We start from the raw sequence: 19,799 nt of genomic DNA on the forward strand, positions 1-19,799 counted from the left end.
GAAGGACATCTGAGCAGAGCGTGTCCTGGGGAACACGGCTCAAACAAGGACCAGAACCAGGGAGGTACTGAGGCCAGCGGGGGCAAGCAGGATGGACAAGAGGGAACAGGTGGAGCACGGGAGGTGAGGGTGGAGGAAGCAAGTGGGACCAAGGAGGTGAGGGTTGAGGAAACAAGTGGGACCAAGGCGGTGAGGGTTGAGGAAACAAGTGGGACCAAGGAGGTGAGGGTTGAGGAAACAAGTGAGACCAAGGAGGTGAGGGTTGAGGAAACAAGTGAGACCAAGGCGGTGAGGGTTGAGGAAACAAGTGAGACCAAGGCGGTGAGGGTTGAGGAAACAAGTGGGACCAAGGAGGTGAGGGTTGAGGAAACAAGTGAGACCAAGGAGGTGAGGGTTGAGGAAACAAGTGAGACCAAGGAGGTGAGGGTTGAGGAAACAAGTGAGACCAAGGAGGTGAGGGTTGAGGAAACAAGTGGAGCACAGGAAGTGAGGGAGGAGGGGACAAGTGGGGTACAAATGGCGGAAAAGGAGAGGAAAAGTAGGGGACAAGAGGTAATGAAGGACAGGGCAAGTGAGGTCCAGCAGGTGAGGGAGAGTACTGGAGGACAGGTGGAGGCAGGTGGGGAGGTGGCCATGGAAGCAGACGAGGACCAGCTCAAGGCCCCTCAGCTGAAGAGGAAACAGAGAGGAGACAGAGGAAGCTCACAGGCCAAGAAAGTGGCAACTACAGACAGTGGAGGAGCAGCCGAGTGTGAGTCCAGGCTGGAAGAGGACCCTGAGGCCGGTTGGGAGGACTCTGAGTCCAGTCAGGAGGAGAACTCTGCTGTAAACAGTGAACCCTCTACACACGGTGCTGGCAGCTCTAGGGGCTCTGGAGGCTACAGCATGGAGGAGATAAAGGAGTTTCTGAGGAGGAGTAAGAACGTGAGAAAAGTCAGAGTGGAGGACTACCTCTCGGACAAGGAGAAGCTCTCCAGCTCTGCCAGGTCTCACATGAGGAGCAAGGACAGAGGAGGTCTCACGAAGCAGGAAGGATACAGACTAAAGAAGATAGTTCACAAAGTGAACAAAGAACTGGACAGAAGTGGGCGCTGAGTGAGAGTCAGATCTCAGCCTACAGACAATTACAGACACGTTCATGTTTGATGGACCTTATTTGTTGAACAGTTTTAAATGATAACGTATCATGTTCAGGAAAAGGTTGAACTGATTGTAGCAGTTTAGCGATGTTTTGTTTGTTCATATGACTTGAGGAAAGACAAAAAACAACAAAAAAACGTAAAATAAAGGTTTGTTAAAAAATCAAAAAAAAATCTCTGTCTCTGTCTCTGTCTCTCTGTCTCTCTGTCTCTGTCTCTCTGTCTCTGTATCTCTGTCTCTGTCTCTCTTTCTGCCGTTTGAAGTTTCCTTTGTGGATCTAACAAATATTATAGCAGATCATTTCACTACCAACCCAAAGCCAACGTCATGGGCTTATTTGACCTGAAATATTGTCTAGCAATTTGACGTGACTTTCAAGTTTTACTTCACTTTTTCTTTTGATTGTCAAATTTTATAAAAAGTTTTCTTTAGATTGTTGATGCTGGTGATAATACGAATCATGTTATTTTATCCACACAAACCAAACATGGACAACTAATGAGCTGTGTAGCAGCGACCTTTGAAAATTCAAAGACAGTTTCTTTAACCTGCTTCTTTTATTGCATCCCTACGAGGGAGCGTGTCATGTCCTTAGAGGTGTCCTGTGTCTGAAAGAAAGCCAAGTACCGCTGCTCTCTGGCAGGCTGTGAACAGCCTCTGAGGGCCCGTGGGAGTCTGCTCTCTGTTGCAGGGTGGAGCCTTCGCCTTGGCCCACTGTTGCTGTTGATTATGCTGTCTTCGTAGCATTGGGAATAATCATTGGAACAGCCTAATGCTTGGAGGAAATGATTAATAGTTGTTTGCATTTCGAAAAGTCTGACATCATCAAGACAATATGGTTTTCATCTTGTTTTCTGGGGACTGAAGTTTGTCCTGAGGTGGAAACGTTTTGCAGATTCTAGTAGTCACTGATCTGTAGTTTGTGCACTTTACTTTCTAACATTAGCGCTTGGATTACAATTCAAATGGACTTCAGTATGTATGTCAGTAAGTGAATGCATCATCTTTCATATGGTTCCATATTCAGTGCTGATTCAGAGTGTGTTGCTGAGACAGATGCAAAATGCCATTTGTAGTTTTAAAATGAGTGAAAGAATGTGTTGAGTTCATAGACCTCTCACACAGAGACGGTCTACTTTTGAACCGTCTCTGATAGAACCTTTGATATGTGCTGTGAGTCACGGTTGAGCAGACAGCGAGCTCTCAGGTCAACAGTGAGGAGCACCACTGCTACAAGCTAACGATGCAGTTGGTAACAATAGGGATTCAGAACAGTGAAGATCCGTTGATAAAGACTTGTTAGTACATGCACTGAACACTACAGGACAGTCAATACATAGGAAGAGGTTGTAACATACACTGTCCACGAAAAATCTCTTTATTGATGAAGATGTTATTTTGACTTTGTTGGAGGAAATCGATACGTTTTCATCGATACAGTATGTGGGCAGATTTAACGAGGCTGTAGGCTAGGACAGCTCTGGTCCACGGCCAACCAGTCCATTGTTGTCGCACAATATTTGTTTGGACTCATATCTTCCCCTTCAACCCTCGAGGATAAGCAGGTGTAAATGACATTTTCTTGTGAAACACACAACATTCTACTCAAGTCTCACTTTGGATTCAGTAAGAAGCTCCCATCCAGTCTCCTTAGCAAAGTCTCATGAACCAGTCATCTAATTCTCAACCACTCTATGGAGTACCATGTTTTTGTGAGCAACGCTTGGCTGCGGAGAGGCCCTCCATCTGTATGCTATTCTCTCTTAAGCGTGACCCGAGGCGTAGAGACGTAATCGTGGAGCAGTTGACGAGGAGCCCGTAAACAGTTTTATTAGCCCTACGTCACACCACACCACACTGAACCCGGCACAGGACACATTTTAAACTGCTGTGTGTTGGTGTACAGATTGTCTTCATTATGCACGTGAGTGGGGAGACCAGCAGAGTTTATTTGGATGTTTATAAGCATAAGCATCTGTCTTTGTTTGCATTCATATATGCACGGAAAATGGCTTTATGGTGCATGAAAGTACTCATTGTAATGGAGGGTTAAATTGAACAGCTCAAAGGTCAAACTGTGACACAGTCTGTGTTTTGGGGGATGGCGTCTCAGATGTAGTGCTGAGGGAAACTTTGGCTGAACAAGAACATCTTTATGAAGAAAGAAGAGAGGACTGATGGTGTGTAAACGAAGAGTTTCAGGTTGTCAAGGGGAAAATGTTCGTGTTGGAGGGGAAAGAGACATGAGCTGTGTGTAATATGAACAAAGAGAGACGGAGACGGTGTTTTCTTTACTCATGCCAACAACCAAGTGTTCATTGTTGCACTGGCCCCAAACCAAGCTGACAGTCAGCAGGAACAGACATGCTGTTTTTATTGTATCTCTTTTCATCAGAGGGCAGCACCACACAGTGTAAAGGGGGGGGGGGTTTGGTATTCAGACAGGAAGTCTCACCCAGCCCTCGTTGAGGTTGGCCTCACACACTTCACACTTGTTCTCATGCATGCACCATAACACACCACAGACCCACACACACATGCACTTTGATATGCTGCACACTGGAGCTTTCACAGAGGAGCTCTCGCATATCAAAGCAATCAGGGCAGGTTACACACTGCAGCCTGTGCCCTCGGGACAGGAGGTGCTTGCTACTCTCTGTCTGCTGTAAAAAGGAATGTAATATATGCATGTGAATAATATGTAACAGACACTAGGTTACTGTTTATCCCAAACAGTGATCCTAAAAGGCTTGGATGGTGTTGCACTCTACCTATATGAAGCATTTTAACACTTATCCAGCCTCTGCATGTGCTCTTTCTGTTGCTTTCCCGCAGCATTCCGCTACAACGACCTGGTGTCCCCTCACTTTCTGGACGTGATCGCCAACCTGTCGGGCTGCACGGCCCACCGTCGCTTTAACAACTGCTCCGACATTTGCTTCCACCAGAAGTACCGCAGCCACGACGGCACCTGCAACAACCTGCAGCACCCGATGTGGGGCGCCTCCCTCACGGCCTTCGAACGACTCCTGAAGTCGGTCTACGACAATGGCTTTAACCTGCCGAGAGGGACCACTGATCAGCAGCACAATGGCTACAGGCTACCTCTGCCGAGGTTGGTGTCCACCACCATGATCGGAACAGAGACCATCACTCCTGACGACCGCTACACTCACATGCTGATGCAGTGGGGCCAGTTCCTGGACCACGACATGGACTCGACAGTGGCGGCCCTCAGCCAGTCGCGGTTCTCCGACGGCCAGCTCTGCACTCAGGTCTGCACCAATGACCCGCCATGCTTCCCGATTCACTTCCCACCCAATGACCCACGGCAGCTACGGAGTGGTGCCCGTTGCATGTTCTTCGTCCGGTCCAGCCCCGTGTGCGGCAGCGGGATGACCTCTCTTCTCATGAACAGCGTGTACCCAAGAGAACAGATCAACCAGCTGACCTCTTACATCGATGCTTCCAACGTCTATGGCAACTCTCGCCACGAATCTGAGGAAATCCGAGATTTGGCTAGCCAAAGGGGTCTGCTCCGGCAAGGTATCATCCAGCGGACAGGGAAGCCTCTCCTGCCCTTTGCTGCTGGACCTCCCACTGAGTGTATGAGGGATGAAAACGAGAGTCCAATTCCATGTTTCTTAGCTGGAGATCACCGTGCCAATGAGCAGCTGGGTCTGACTGCCATGCACACAGTGTGGTTCAGGGAACACAACCGCATAGCTACAGAGCTACTAAGACTCAACCCCCACTGGGACGGGGACACCATCTACCACGAGGCCAGGAAGATAGTGGGGGCCCAGATGCAGCACATCACCTACAGGCACTGGTTGCCAAAGGTAACAGCTGTCATCTTAAGTCTAATGCTTCTCTGTTATGATTCTAATTAGTTTTTATCATTATTTCCATGGTTATAACAAAAAGAAAGGCATTCATTAACAGTGATTTTCTTTATTTTACTTTATTCATCCCGCAAGGAGAAATTTACTGAAGTAGAAATGATGAAGAAAGACTGTTGTGGTCCCTTCCCCGTCTCCTAGATCCTGGGTGAGGCAGGCATGAAGTTGATGGGGCCATACTCTGGTTACAACCCCAATATTAACACCGGCATCCTCAACTCTTTCGCCACTGCTGCGTTCCGCTTCGGGCACACCCTCATCAACCCAATACTCTACAGGTTAGACGAGGACTTCCAGCCCATCCCCCAGGGACACATCTCCCTGCACCGGGCCTTCTTCTCCCCGTTCCGCATCGTGAATGAGGGCGGCATTGACCCGCTGATTCGCGGGCTCTTTGGTGTCGCTGGCAAAATGAGGGTTTCCACACAGCTGGTGAATACGGAGCTGACGGAGCGGCTGTTCTCCATGGTCCACGCTGTGGCTCTGGACCTGGCTGCCATGAATATACAGAGAGGAAGGGACCATGGTATACCGCCGTACAATGATTACAGGGTCTTCTGCAACCTGACCTCGGCTCAGACCTTTGATGACCTGAGGAATGAAATTAAGAATCCTAACGTCAGAGAGAAACTGCAGAGGTAATTATACACTCAAGATGATTATTCCTATTTTTAGAAATTTTCCTACCTTTGCTTCAGACCAGCATACAACAAATGAAACCAGTTTGTCTGTAGGCTATAATCATTCATGCCTATGAACAGTTTAAAGATAGCATATAAGAGTCTGGTCTGGTTTAACTGATATTCACTTTGGAGAAGTTTGTGCTCCATAATAATTCTGGATTGTAAGATATTCACTTAGTTTAGTGTCCCTGACGATCTTTCCTGTGTGGCAGGCTGTATGGCACTCCTAAGAACATCGATCTGTTCCCTGCACTGATGGCTGAAGACCTGGTTCCTGGCAGCAGAGTGGGGCCCACCCTCATGTGTCTGCTGGCGACCCAGTTCAAACGGCTGCAGGATGGAGACAGGTACAGTAAGGTCACAACACATCTCACCTCACCAACACATTACCTCTCAGGGTATAGAACCTCTGCTGTCACAGTATTCTTTAGGAATCAGGTGTTCCTTCATCCTGTGAAAGTGAGAGAGTTAAAAACTCCCCGCTTCCCTGTCTTCTGTCTGTCTGGTTCAGGTTCTGGTATGAAAACCCGGGCGTGTTCTCTCCTGCCCAACTGACACAGCTGAAGCAGGCCTCTCTGACACGGGTGCTGTGCGACAACGGGGACAACATCACACGTGTCCAGCAGGATGTCTTCAGGGTGGCCGAGCTGCCCCACGGCTACGGCAGCTGTGACGACATCCCTCAGATTGACCTGCGCATGTGGCAGGACTGCTGTGAAGGTGAGAGCAAGTTTAAACTAGAAGACTTCGCAAGACATTTTGACAGTGTGGCTTCTACTGCCCGAAGATGTCGCAATATATGCACGCCAATATTACCGGTTGTATCATTGAGGCTCAATTGAGATATCGCTTCTCTCTTTTCTGCATTTTAGATTCATACTCTTGGATTGAATCTTGTATTTGTGTTGGACAGTCCACAAATGGCTCCCTTCATTTCTGTATTGGAGATATAGGTCTTTGCTTGAGAAGCCTTTGGAAATGATGGGAGTGTTAGCTTGTGATGGAAATACTTGAACTTAACATTTCTTAACATGAACCTCATTCTGAGCTCAATGTTAAGATAGTTACTCCAAGGGGCTTTTATTTTGAAAGGGTGGGACTGGGTGGGCGAGAGAGGGGGTGAGACTGAATCATAATGTTTGACACACGTACAGAGGTTATAAAATGACAGGCTTTGACAAGCATTCCAGTTCGAATTCAATCTGTGGGGCTTTTATTTTGAAAGGGTGTTAGAGGCTAATTAAGAGGGGGAGACTATACAGGGTTTTTCAACAAAACTACCTGTCTAATTCGCTCCAGAGCAAAATACAAAACTGGTACCGTCTGCTTTATTTGAGAAATTAGTGGTGAGATTTAACATGGAGTCTAATGGAGCAGTTGGTTGGAGTTCATGTCGCTCTGTGGCTCTTTGAGACAAATGTGTAAATCCGTTGGATTCCATAGACACATGCGTGCGACCAACACAAAATTTCCAAGCTTTTTGATCAAAATTGGTGGATAAAGAGTAACAATTGTGGGACTCGAAGCAATTTGTTTGTAAAAATCACAGAATATTTTTCGTGCTCTGTTCCACTCTGACCGTGATGTCATCACTCTAACACTTAACGAGCCGTGCAATACACACCCATTATAAAATCTAAAACAGACCCAAAATTCTCCTGAAACTTAATCTGTGACTTCATGAAAACTGTGCTAGCTATCAAAATGTCCATTTGGCTCAATAAAGTGCAGCGTTTTGTCTACGTTTTAAACTTTGAATCGTTTTTCTACGTTAATGTATGGCTAGTCAATATGGGCCCAAAGTGAAGTGTTTTTTTAGCTCTCTTCGCCGCGAAACCCCATTCAAGTACATTTTAGAATTTTTGCTCCGGTTTTCAAAATTTTTGGGAAAACCGCTGGGTGAATCTCTGAGAAAAGTCAGAGCACACCATTCCCGATCAGGGAACGTTTTGATGTACTTTTTGCGCAGGTGTTGGAAACGCTCCGGGCCGAGAAGCGCATCAAACTTTTGTACGGAAGATGGAGAATAAGAAGAATAGTCCCGCAGGATCATAGTCGGTGTGCTTTGGCACAGGCAGTTGTACTGCCTTTGAGCCACAAAGCCACACTCGATCATCACGCCGTACGTCATGGAAGCATGAAGCATTCTGGTACAACACAACGAACCTCAGACGTGTTCACTATCACCTGTTTGACTCAGTCAACAAAAGGATTCGGCATGACAAAGATAGGATTTATTGTTAAATGTTCTTGCATTGTATTGCACCTTTCTAATCTTCCAACCACGCTAAGGGCTTCACGCTGCATGTCAACATTCACACACACATTCCGACACTGATGGCAGAGGCTGCCTTACAGAGAGCCACCTGTTCATGCAGACTACGAGTAGAGGACGACACACACTATCTCTTACTAATGTTCTCAGTTATGGTGTATTGGTTTACAATAGAAGCCAGTGTAAATTCATGATTCTATATTCAGTTTTAACTTCAAAACTTCTTTTATGGCACTAGCGATTTACTAGCGATATATTAGCTGCAAATATGAATTACAGGTTCTGAAAAAAGTTTTTCCAAATCCAGTGTTAGTATGGTTTTATTCTGAAAACCATAACCTCTCACATCTTTCATCAATGTGACTAACCTTTAAAATTCAAATTCAAGCCGCACACAATCGTCGCCCTTTGTTTCCCTTTGATAACATCTTCCTCAAGGCAGCCTGGCCTCACATTAAACACTTGTTTTGTGCTGCACTGTAGAGCAGCCCCTTTGAAAGGGGAACGGTCATTCTCTGTCTGCGTGGCTCAGGTCACAGAGATGCTTGTTGCTTGACTGTGTGTGAAACTTGGAGGCCGAGATGTGGATTTAGTTTTGTTGTGAAAGTTGGAAGTCAAATGGTGTAAAATGTCGTGCCATTGCTCCTGTGCCGGATCACCACTTCAGTGAAACCCTCGTGACAAAAGCAACACTGCACTATTCACAGGCTGCTCCCGTTCACTGTGCAGGGAAGAGATTGTGTTTGGATGTTTGAACATTCCACCCGTGTGTGCAGCTGACACAGGGAAAAGGAGATGAACCAACCCCCCCCCCCCCCCCCCTGCTGTTATAATAAACCAGCATGAGGGGTTTTACTGCTTGTTTGTATCATTTATTTGAAGATGGGACTTCATTGTAAAAAAAGCAATTGGCTGGGATTAGAATATGTAACCGGGACTGAAAGCTAAGCAATGATCTTTGGTGAAAACATTAAAAGTGTTAAAGAATGAATAATTCCCGAGCCTTTAGACAGGGCTTACAGGAGCAACATGATAGTCAGAGACTGCTTTCTTTAACTCACGGTGTAAGTTCGTTCGTGACATAATGTGGCCTTTCTATCCTTTTATTCAGAATATATGTGTGTTGCATGTCGGATGAATGAATTCTTGTGTGATGGAGACGCTTGAGGAAAATGGGTTCAGTACACTGTTGTGATATAAAATAGTGCAAGTCTAGTTTTAGGTCTCAACTTTCAAAATAATATGTGTCAGTTTCATCAATCCATTGTCTCGGGAGAACAAGCTACAGCGTAACACACATGTTAATACACAGGCACGTGGTGCCTCTTAAGATCGTGACCCTCCCTCCACAGAATGTACAGGGGAAGAGCTCAACTCAGAAACAGTTTCTGTTTCTGTCTGTCTGTCAGTCAGGCTGATTCACAGCTCCATAAAGAGAGAGGACACTGCTGAGAACTTCAATGTGTGTGTGTGTGTGTGTGTGTGCGCTCATGTGTGTCTATCAGCACGAGATAGGATGTCCTGTTGTGTTTAGATGGTCTTTGTATTTTACAGACTCTGATCTGGTAAATCAAAGGGAGCAGAGCTACAGGACCTGGTCCATTCATCTGTCCTCCCTCAGGTTCATTGTGGACCGTCTCTTGTTGCTCTGTGCTGATGCTCTTCATGCCCCAGGTGTGTTCTAGGGCACAAGCAGGGTTCTGTGGCAGTGTGTGGCTCGTTTGTTCCCTTTGATCTGGGAGCAGTGATGATGAGACAATCAGCCTCAAAGTCTCACATCAGCACTTTGAAGCAGGGAGAAAGTGGCATCAGCATTTATTTATTTGTGTGTGTATGTATGGCATGCATGTGCATTGGTGGGTGGCTGTGTGTGTGTTGGTGCACAAATGGAATACAATAACCTTATTTTCCTGCACAGGTTTCCTTTATTATTGATAATGACAATAACTTAATTCAATCACACAGCTTTCCCAGCAGCTCTTCAGAAACCTATGGGTGACATCTCATAGTCTACGGGTACAGCAATGAAGATCCCTCTTCTCGTCAGTGTCACTGATGGGTTCTGCCTCAGTTGGTGAACCCCAGTGTGTTGTGTTGTGTTTAACCCCAACAGACTGCAGAACCAAGGGTCAGTTCAACGCCCTGTCGTACCACTTTAGAGGACGGCGATCAGCTGAGCACAGCTACAAAGAGGAGAGCCCTGCCAGCAGCATCCAGGAGAACAGGTAACGCAGCGGGGCGAGTGTTTAGATGGACAATGTGGCGACAGTATGTGACTGTCATGTTCCTGAAACACCGACTCTCAATCTGAATCTTTGAACTGAAGGTGTTCTGTGTGTCACATTAATTCAGCATTGGCAGGATTAACTTCAACGATTGACTTGTAAGTTTCAATGGATATGTTTGTACCTTTGTCGTTGCAGTCCGGTGGAGGAAGCTGGACAAAATATCGTAAACGTCACTGTGACCTCCAAGAAAAGCACTGAACCATCAATCAACGACTTCCAGGACTTTGTGTCCGACATGCAGAAGACGATCACAAGTTTACGAAAGCAGGTGAGTCTGATCTGTGAACGTGCTGCATTCATTCACAGAAGCAGTGCTGCAGTCTAACACATTGACACAGAGACATGTTTGACAGTAACATGTTCGCGGTACAGTTAATAGCTCCGGATGTCACCAGCCAGACTTTTTCTTCTGGTCAGCTGCAGCCCCTTAAAGTGAAAACACAGATTTGTTCCTAAAAACACACGCATGAGAGCGTGTTGGTCTCACTGGCCACCAAGTTAAACCTGTGCTTACGTCATAGGCTCCGCCTTGCATTATCAGTAGCATTGAAGCGCTAGGATTGGCCAGGCATCGATGCCAGGTACAAGCAACGGAGTTGTTCCGGTCCTAGGCCCTGACCAATGGGCTATCCTAACTCGAACTACCCGAGGTCAATGCCGAACCTCAACCGATCATCCCTGCCTCAACCAGCTATGCAGGGCGGGTCCTGTCAAGAAGTGCGGTGGGATTCATAACAACGCATATGCAACGTGGTCTGTTCAGGTTCTGTCTGTAAATACCACGAAAGCAACACATATGAAACATGTATTTATTCTGCTGTCCCCAAGTAGTAGTTGGTTGCCAATTTCTCAAAATGGTAAAGCCCTTCATGTTGAGCCCTGTTGATAGTAAAAGTCTGTTTTTAGAAGATGCTGGATTGTTGTGTTCATGATCGGGAATGTGCTGTAGATGGGAACTTAGTGTGCACATTCTCATGTATATGTGACTCAGGTTTTATAAAAATGTGTTTACAGGGAGAGCGTCATGTGGCGGTGATGTGACCACAGACAACTGCTCCTCTGAGTAAATGCTTGTGTCCTTGTGTCCTTGTGTCCTTGCAGATTAAAAGACTTGAGGCCCGTCAGAGCAAGAGCGAGTGCACTGACAGTGAGGGACGTGAGCGGACTGATGGAGACCGCTGGAAACAGGACTCCTGCACCATATGTGACTGCAGAGTATGTTCAACACAGAGATCAATATGCAATGCAAATGCTTCACACACACACACACACAGAGTTCTGAACCACTCCCTTTCCACAGGAGCTGATCAGGTTTTAGTACCTCCATGTTGGCTGTCCAGGTCCGCCCAGTTTAAATGACCCAGTTTCTCCTCCTCCTGCACCTCCTGGCACCAGTCTCCCCACAGTGTTTGTGTGTGCCGGCCACTTCTCTGCCTTTCATTCTTCATCTTTCACACTTTTTCATTGCCAACTGCTGGTAGAGGTGATTGCAGCTCCATGCCAAACCTGGCAGCCTCTGATTCGTCTTCAGCCCTCTCTTCCCCTCCCACTTACTTTTGTTGCCATCTTTCCCCTCTCGCGGTTTATTTAGCTCGCCACACATGACAGCACACCTGTCAGTTTTCTCTTTTTTACGGTTCTCTTTCCATTTTTTGGATTTTTTGTTGGAATTCAATTTGGCAGGGAGAAGCACAGGGAGGACTGTGGGAGAGAATCATCTGGTTCGACACATCATGCTGTTGCTCTGAAACAAAGCCCGTCATTGGTCTGTTCAGACATGTCGTAAAGCACTTCACGAGTTGTAGGCAGAACGGTTCACTTTCTGTGCCAAACAAGACGGCGCCGGCACAACCTCCATTGAAAGCATTTTATGCTCACATTATATCCATCTGAGAAGTGATTATATTTCTTTTTTAGACACATTTTCAGATCGTACAGACGTTTTATGTGTGTTTTTTACTTCAGCGATATATGTATGTGCAGTGGCTCTGTTCATGTTTTGTACCTCTTGTTTCTTGGTATCTGCAGCTGGCTCGATCACAAACATTCCATCCAGTCTAATCTAATCAGTGAACTGACCTGTTGCCCTTTCTCCCCCCTCAGGACACCCAGGTGACCTGCTTTGTGGAGTCTTGTCCACCAGCCGAGTGCAAGCGGCCCGTCAAGCTAAAAGGCGCCTGCTGCCCGGTGTGCCTTGAACAGGCTGATGTTAAGAAGCCGCCTGAAGCGGACACCCGCCACGAATAACCCTCAGGACCCCCCCCCCCCCCCCCCCCCCGTCAAACACACTCCAGTGGCTGAAAGTCACACACTCACTCAGACATCCAGAGAGCGGATAGGACTCATGAAGGTGTGCCGACCCACAGCCACGATAGACCCAATAGCCTCAGTTTTTGATTTGTTTCATTTTGTATTCTTTTTTGTTTATTGGGGGAGGGGGGTGATTTCATTTGTTGGATGGTTCCCCCCACCGGGGACAGCAGCTTGAGGCTCGGTTTGAAATGTGGCCGGCAGCCAGTGATCACTAAATGGATTTATTTCTGAACCGATGGGTGGACGGATGGATGAGTAGGTGGATTGTAAACTCGACAGACGGACAAAACGTCTCCTCCTTGCTCGGAGCCCTCCGAGGCTCCTGCCAGTAACACATGGCGACACGAACGCAGCGCCACATGCCGTCGACAAGCAGGAAAGGGAAGTAGATTGAAAGGCGGCAGCCCTGTTGTCTCACAAAAGTTTCTCAGGTTAGAGATGCCGAAAACTGGTGCTACCCCCCCCCCCCCCTTTATTAATGATTTTAATCACTAAATACAAACCTTAAGAATTGTCTTTTGTACGCAAAACAACCTATAAACACTCAGTATATGCCTTTTTATGATAAATCACAATTGAGAGGATGGTTTCCTTCAAACTAAAAGCCTTTTTATGAATAGATTTACTTCATCTTTTATCCAAGGTGCTTCTTATCATGTTATGGATATGTTTTTTTTCTCTCCCTTTTTATATAAAAATGCTTACATATGAAGATAATGTGAAGCCCTGGGAACATGTTTGTAATGCAAAAGAGATGTCTACTGATCACTGCTCCTCTATCCATGGACATCTTGTTCGTCGACTTCCTTCTCGTCTCTGCTGGCCTGTCCTGAACTTGAGTGAAGTGGAGCCACGTAGCCCATTGCAGGACACTCAAACCAGCTCTTGCACTGTTGTGCTCCTTTCCAAGTTTCATTTTGCTTTCAGAAAGCAGTGAGAGATGATCCATTTTTTACCACTGTAATGTTGTGAACTTTGACCCAGTATTTCCCTCGGTCTCCTAAAGCCAAATGTATGATTTAGTTCTTCCTAAGGTGCCCTAACTAGCACATGTCGATATGTGAAACTATGTATGAGTGTTGTGATGAGGTCAGGATGTAGCCGTTGGTACTGCTCACTCTACCACAGCAGTATTCTCCCCGTGGCCTGTTGTTCATGTATAGACTGAAGGACTGCTACCATAACGTGCCTCTCTGCCGTGGTGGACCTGCAGCTCTCCACTTCCAGTTTAGACGAGGACACGCTCGCATGCATTCCTTTGTCCAGCATCCACTTTGACTCCGGCTTCCCCCTCTTTAGCGGTTCTTTTTTTTCCTCGTGTGTTCAGCGGTTGGATATTTCCCCCTGCAGTGTTGACATAGGTCCCGCTCATGTTTCTTTGCCATGTTGAAGATTTCTTTTACGCTCCGACCCTCATTCCGCTGTAATGGAAGCCATATGAGAGGGGAGGCGAGGGCTGCTGTTGGGGGAGGGCTGCTCATGATTGGGATACAGTGTCAATCAAAACAAGTCTGCAGTCTTGCCCTTGTGAGATTTACTCCGCTGACCCGTCAGCCGGTCCTAAACATGTACTGTACTTAGACCACCCATTGTTCCCCATGCACCGGCTCGCTTAGTGCAGCGTGAGTCACGTCTCCGTGTTCCTGTTTTACTCCTCGTTATGGTGAAGAGGCTGCAGCTGCAGTGTTCCTTTGTTTTCTTTAAGCGGTGACGTCCTGAGAGCATCTGTCACAGAACAGAAATAATGCTCTCCGGAATGTTCCGTCCGGGATTACAGACGGATTACTGGGCCAGCAGCAGTCGCACAGGTAGATTGGTATCCTATCAAATGTTTAAATATACTGGACATATATATTCATCCAACTGTGTGTTTACAGCCATTTAAACTTTTAGTTTTCTCTCCATTACTTCCTGATTGTGGGACTTCCAACAATACCCATACGTACACATCTTATTCATGTGCGCCAAGGTGTGTACGTTTTAATAGATTAAGTATTTTCATATATTTTCCGAAACATTGTGTATGAATGAGTCTCTTTCTTATTTACAGGCTAAATGCATGTTGGCAACTGTCCCATGGTTTGCCTGTCAAAGCACTGTGCGCTCTCAGTTACCAGTCTTCATATTCATATATCTGTCGAAATCGTTCATTTCTTTAATTTTCTATTTTCTCTCTCTTTTTATTTTCACCCCCAAAAAACTCCCCAAGTGTCAATGGAATGCACTGCTCTGCCAGACTGAACATGCTTTACCCACACTGCCCCTTCACCAGTGGGCAGTGTGGGTAAAATGTACCTATCATGACATGTGTATTGTAGTTTACCAAAGAATGGTTTGCACTGTAATGTATGCCTCTCGACAGTAAGAATAAATCAATAAATAAGCCACATTTGAATTGTAGTGATGCATGTTGGTGCCTGTTCTTTTTCAGCTCAACAGATGAGATCAATGTCATCATGTCGTCAGCACACCGATGCTCCGACGATGCTCCGGTGTTTTCATTTTGCTAATAACTAAACGTTTTGCAGTTTGGTTAAGTTGACTTTCTCTGCTCATTAATATGGACACTTCATGAAGTCAATAGAGCTAATCAAGAATTGTGCACTTCTTTGTAGTTTCTGCATTTCCTTAAGAGCCTAAAGTGCCTTTTGATATTTGCATTTGCAGATTTGATCATAAGCTCGTAGTTCTCTTTTGTTTGCTGTGCTAGTGAAATAATAAATGTTTAAGTCTGTGTACTATGTGGGTAAAAAAGTTGTGCCAGGATAGTTTTGCCAAGTGACTTTTTTCATCTGTAGAAACAGGTAAAAAGAGTCCTATTGGCCGGTGATTTGATTTGATTTTGTTGTAATACTTTGTGTTGTAATACTCATTTCAGCCACAAGAGGCTGACGTGCACCACTACCCCATGTTGTGGATGGGACTGACAGCAAATACATAAATTTACAGCTAATACATACAAAAGAAGGAATGATAAATACTTTGCCAACGCACAATGTACTGTGTGTTTAGAGTGCATGGAGAAATGAAAACATGATCCTGTCAAAAACTTCAAACCGCTGAACATCAACAGGTTAGCACAGTGCTGATGAGCATGCTGACCTCAGCAGTGATCAAGTTCAGCCTCAACAGAGCCGCCAGCTGGACTGCAGAGGCTCGTTGTTCTGTAAATTCTCTGCTCAGACACGACTAGTACCAGAGACACTGACGTGTTTGAGTGAGTGGAGGCCTGAGCCTCAGACTTGCTCACGTGTTGCCTGGCACACAAACTGTTTCTTTGTGCCTCTGCTTTGTGGCACATTAGTTATCTGTAAATGAAATCAATCATAATGGAAAACATGAATAACAAATTCGCAAACGAATCTGTTGCTTTCAGGTAAATACTTCTCTGTTTCCACCCGTCTCCATCCGCTCGCTTTCTGTCCGTCTCCCTCCTCAGTCCTCTGCACTTCTCCCCGTAGATCGGCACTAGCTGCCGGACGGTGAGCGGACCGAGGCAATGGGGGGAAAAAATACAAATACACTGGACCAGGAAATGAGGTTTCCAGTGGCTGCACAGATTACAAAAGCGCCTTCGTCTTCCAGCCAGGCAACAATATTATCAACCTGACAACAAGGGTCCTACCTTTAGGTCTATTGTTGGGACATACAAGCACACACGCACACGCACACACACACACATGCACACACACACAATAGGACTCACACAATCCGTCAAGAGCAGAAGATCAAGCCTAGATCTGAATCTCCCTGCAGATCGTGGCTCTTTCGGGGGTTCGGACGGGGACGCACGAGCCGATACCTGCAGTTAGGCAATTGGCTCTCTGCGTTCAGAGGAACGTCGTTCTCATTTCCAGAGCGAGGCAGATGAAAGCGAGAGTGTCCCGCTGGGGGGTAGGGCGGGTAGGTTTCGCATCCCGGGATTCAAAGGACCGCAGCGATGGCTTGTCGCCTCCAATAGGTGGGACATGTCATGACGTTTCTCCCCCGCTGGTGTTTTCGGCACTAACACGCAAGCCTGCTGAGTTTGTGCTGCAGGTGTTTGCACAGGAAGTTGCTGTGTGTGACTGTCTCAGGGATGCATTCAACCAGCAAATTCAGCAATATAATCGTTTTACTTGAAGATCATGTGAATGGCACTATAGTGCAGTATATAGTGGAGCTTGAATGTAAAGTTTGTCTTGACTGTGGCTCGAGAGGGAACGCTCAATGATTGTCCAAACCCGCCAAACCTGAAAGGGTTCATCGTTGGAAACCAGTGGTAGTTCGTGGATGTCATACCTGAGCCATCAGTGCTGTCCTACTTCAGTTGAACCACCTCCTAACAGGCCCGGCTCCAGGCACTGATTTGCGGGGGGGGGGGGGCCTTACGTTGCTTTGGGGGGGCATGTTTTTTTTGTTTGTTTTTTTACCGCCTATGGTAGCATAGTAGGTCAACTTGTGGATTGAAAGATCAGCAGATAGCAGATTCAGCCACAACAAGACATTTAAAAAATAGGCACATCCAGCAATAACATCAACAAGTCCATAGGGCCAGGAGGCTGGATAAAACCAGATAACTCACCATTAGTAGAGCGGGAGACGACCACCGAGTGAAATCTGCATAGGACAGTGTCCCTCCATTCACTCCTGAACTTCTTTGTTCAGTCCTTCTCGAAAGCTAGCATAATCAGGTTGGCCTTTCGTTTGTGGAGCTTCGACTGTCTGTGATCTGAGAAAACATTTAAAGTGGAGAAGGAATTCTCACAGAGGGCCGTGCTTGCACCAAAAGTCAGTGCATGTTTCAGAGCAGTTATTCTGCTTGGCATTGCCTCCGGCACCCGGGGATTCTTTAGCTAAAACTCCCTAAACCGTTTCCCATTCATTTTCAATGGTAGTCCTAAACCAGTACGGATGTAATATATCTTTGGCCCAGCAGCGCTGTGGTGCCGTTTTGCGAGAGAAAGATTTTCTCCGGTGTTTGTCAGTCAGTCGGAGCCTGGAAAGAGCATCGACAGCCCGCATTTTCCGGATCTATTCGCAAAGTTAGTTGTGTTTTTTTTGTGTTATATTGTGTTGAAGTCGGACTTCTGTATGAGTTTGTTACCTTACAACGTAACGTAATCTGGAGCCGTTAACGGTTCATACCGGTTAATTCATGTCCGACTTTGATGCGTTTTTGTGACCAAAAGTATCACAAGTTAACACCAACGTGCATTCAAATAAAATGAGTTTGCGTTTACTACGTATGTCAGTGGAGGCTGAGCAGCTATGGCTATGGTGAATGTCTGTTACTTTACGGACACGTAACAAAAGAACAACAAGCTGTGACCGGACCCGGTGGTGAATCACGTTAACGTTAAATAAACACGCACGTCTCCGTTGTATCACGTCACGTATCGTCATTAATGCATGTAGTTCATAGTTATGTACATTAACTGCTCCACGTGTTTCACAGCATTAGTTACTAGTTACTTAGCAGATTAAAGATATACTAAATATAAAGTTACTCAACTCATAAATGATGATGTGTTATTACAGATTAAACTACCAGCAGTATAGTCATTAAAGTGATGAACACATGTTTTTTTGTACTTTTACTTAAGTCAGACTTTGAGTAAGTAAGATTTGAATGCAGGACTTTTACTTAAAGAGTATTTACACCATGTGGTGGTATTAATACATATTTGTTTACTGAATTACAAGATGTGTAGACTTTCTCCATCACTGTTAAAATAGTGTTGTTTATTACATTGTACAAGAAGTGCAAGAAGATATTAATTTAATGATTAATGATTCTCGTCTGTTTGCATCTCAGTGATGGATGAAGATGAAGAGCTGGAGAGAGGGATGCTGAGTATCTCTCCTTCCAAGCAACACGTGCAGAGCTGAGAGTAAACATTTGATGTCTTTCATTTCTACCACCTGAAGATTTAAAATCAGTTACAGTTCAGCCGGTTTGCTATTAATCGTGTATTCTATTCAATATATATATATATATATTTATTTATTTATTTATTTATTTATTTATTTATTTATATATATATATATATATATATATATATATATATATATATATATATATATATATATATATATATATATAAAAATATATATATATCTATATAGATATATATATATAGATATATATATATCTATATATAGATATATATATATAGATATATATATATATATATATATATATATATATATATATCTATATAGATATATATATATATATATATATATATATATATATATATATATATATATATATATATATATATATATATATATATATATATATATATATATATATATATATATATATATATATATAGATATATATAAATGAATGATATGTTTAACAGCTGTTTCTGCATCATCAAACAGCCAGACAACAGGCTCCGGGAACAGAAAACGTTTTCACCAAAAACGTTCTGCCGTCAACCATGGGACCATGACTTCTTATCCCACATGAAGCATTGAACAGTTCTGTCTCATGTTTAGGTGTTCTGCTTGTTGTCCTCGTGACTATGAATTGATACCAGTCATGATGAGGGTACGTATCACTCTGTTTTCTTATATGGATAAAAAGAAACAATATGTATGTATGAAACTGCTGTGTTACTAACACCTGAATGCATGTGTTTGAAGTGTGCCATGTTGCTTCACCTGCCTAGGTTACATCACAATGACACACACTGAATATTAACCCATTGAAAGACAAACACACGTGTATGAATGAAGTATATTCTTTATATAGTAATGTGAGAAACAGTCTGTCATTGGATACGGCTGAGAAAGGTGACGTAACGATACTAACAGTTGTGTTTCTTTGTCAAAATATAAATTACTGACAAGGTGTTTTCCATTGTAGAACCATCTGCTACACTGGCTGCACCAACTCATCTGAAGGCTTCACAAGTAGATGGTAAATACATCCAACATTTAAACACATCTGTCATATTCAATGTGCTCATATCTGTTATAAACCATTGATTGTGTTTTGTGATCCTTCTCTCCTTGCAGCCGCCGCTGTAACTGTAAGGAGACCAGTGCCTGTTCCTCAGGAGCTCACGTGTCTGCTGCCAGAAGGAGCGGGTCGTCCAGGAAAAGAGGCGACTGTCACAGTCCCTGGTGTGTTTTATTTGACCTGTATTTGCATCTTAAAAATATACTATATGTAGTGTCCATCAAAACTGTTGTTAATTCTTTA

The 19,799-nt window shown here is 44.8% G+C and overlaps 1 protein-coding gene across 2 annotated transcripts in view; it reads left to right on the forward strand.

The window, feature by feature from the left end:
• Positions 1 to 14,858, forward strand: part of pxdn (peroxidasin) — a 48,273-nt gene extending 33,415 nt beyond the window's left edge. For both annotated transcript variants that reach the window (XM_079286380.1, XM_079286381.1), the window contains 8 exons: positions 3,976 to 4,982; positions 5,184 to 5,680; positions 5,938 to 6,072; positions 6,237 to 6,445; positions 10,114 to 10,225; positions 10,424 to 10,556; positions 11,390 to 11,503; positions 12,392 to 14,858. In XM_079286380.1, the coding sequence (XP_079142506.1) occupies positions 3,976 to 4,982; positions 5,184 to 5,680; positions 5,938 to 6,072; positions 6,237 to 6,445; positions 10,114 to 10,225; positions 10,424 to 10,556; positions 11,390 to 11,503; positions 12,392 to 12,535 (2,351 nt within the window). In that variant the 3' untranslated portion in view covers positions 12,536 to 14,858. The remainder of the gene's footprint in view (positions 1 to 3,975; positions 4,983 to 5,183; positions 5,681 to 5,937; positions 6,073 to 6,236; positions 6,446 to 10,113; positions 10,226 to 10,423; positions 10,557 to 11,389; positions 11,504 to 12,391) is intronic.
• Positions 14,859 to 19,799: the final 4,941 nt, after the last annotated feature.

The sequence above is a fragment of the Melanostigma gelatinosum genome (genome assembly GCF_949748355.1).
Source record: "Melanostigma gelatinosum genome assembly, chromosome: 16".
NCBI classification, from domain to species: Eukaryota; Metazoa; Chordata; class Actinopteri; order Perciformes; family Zoarcidae; genus Melanostigma; species Melanostigma gelatinosum.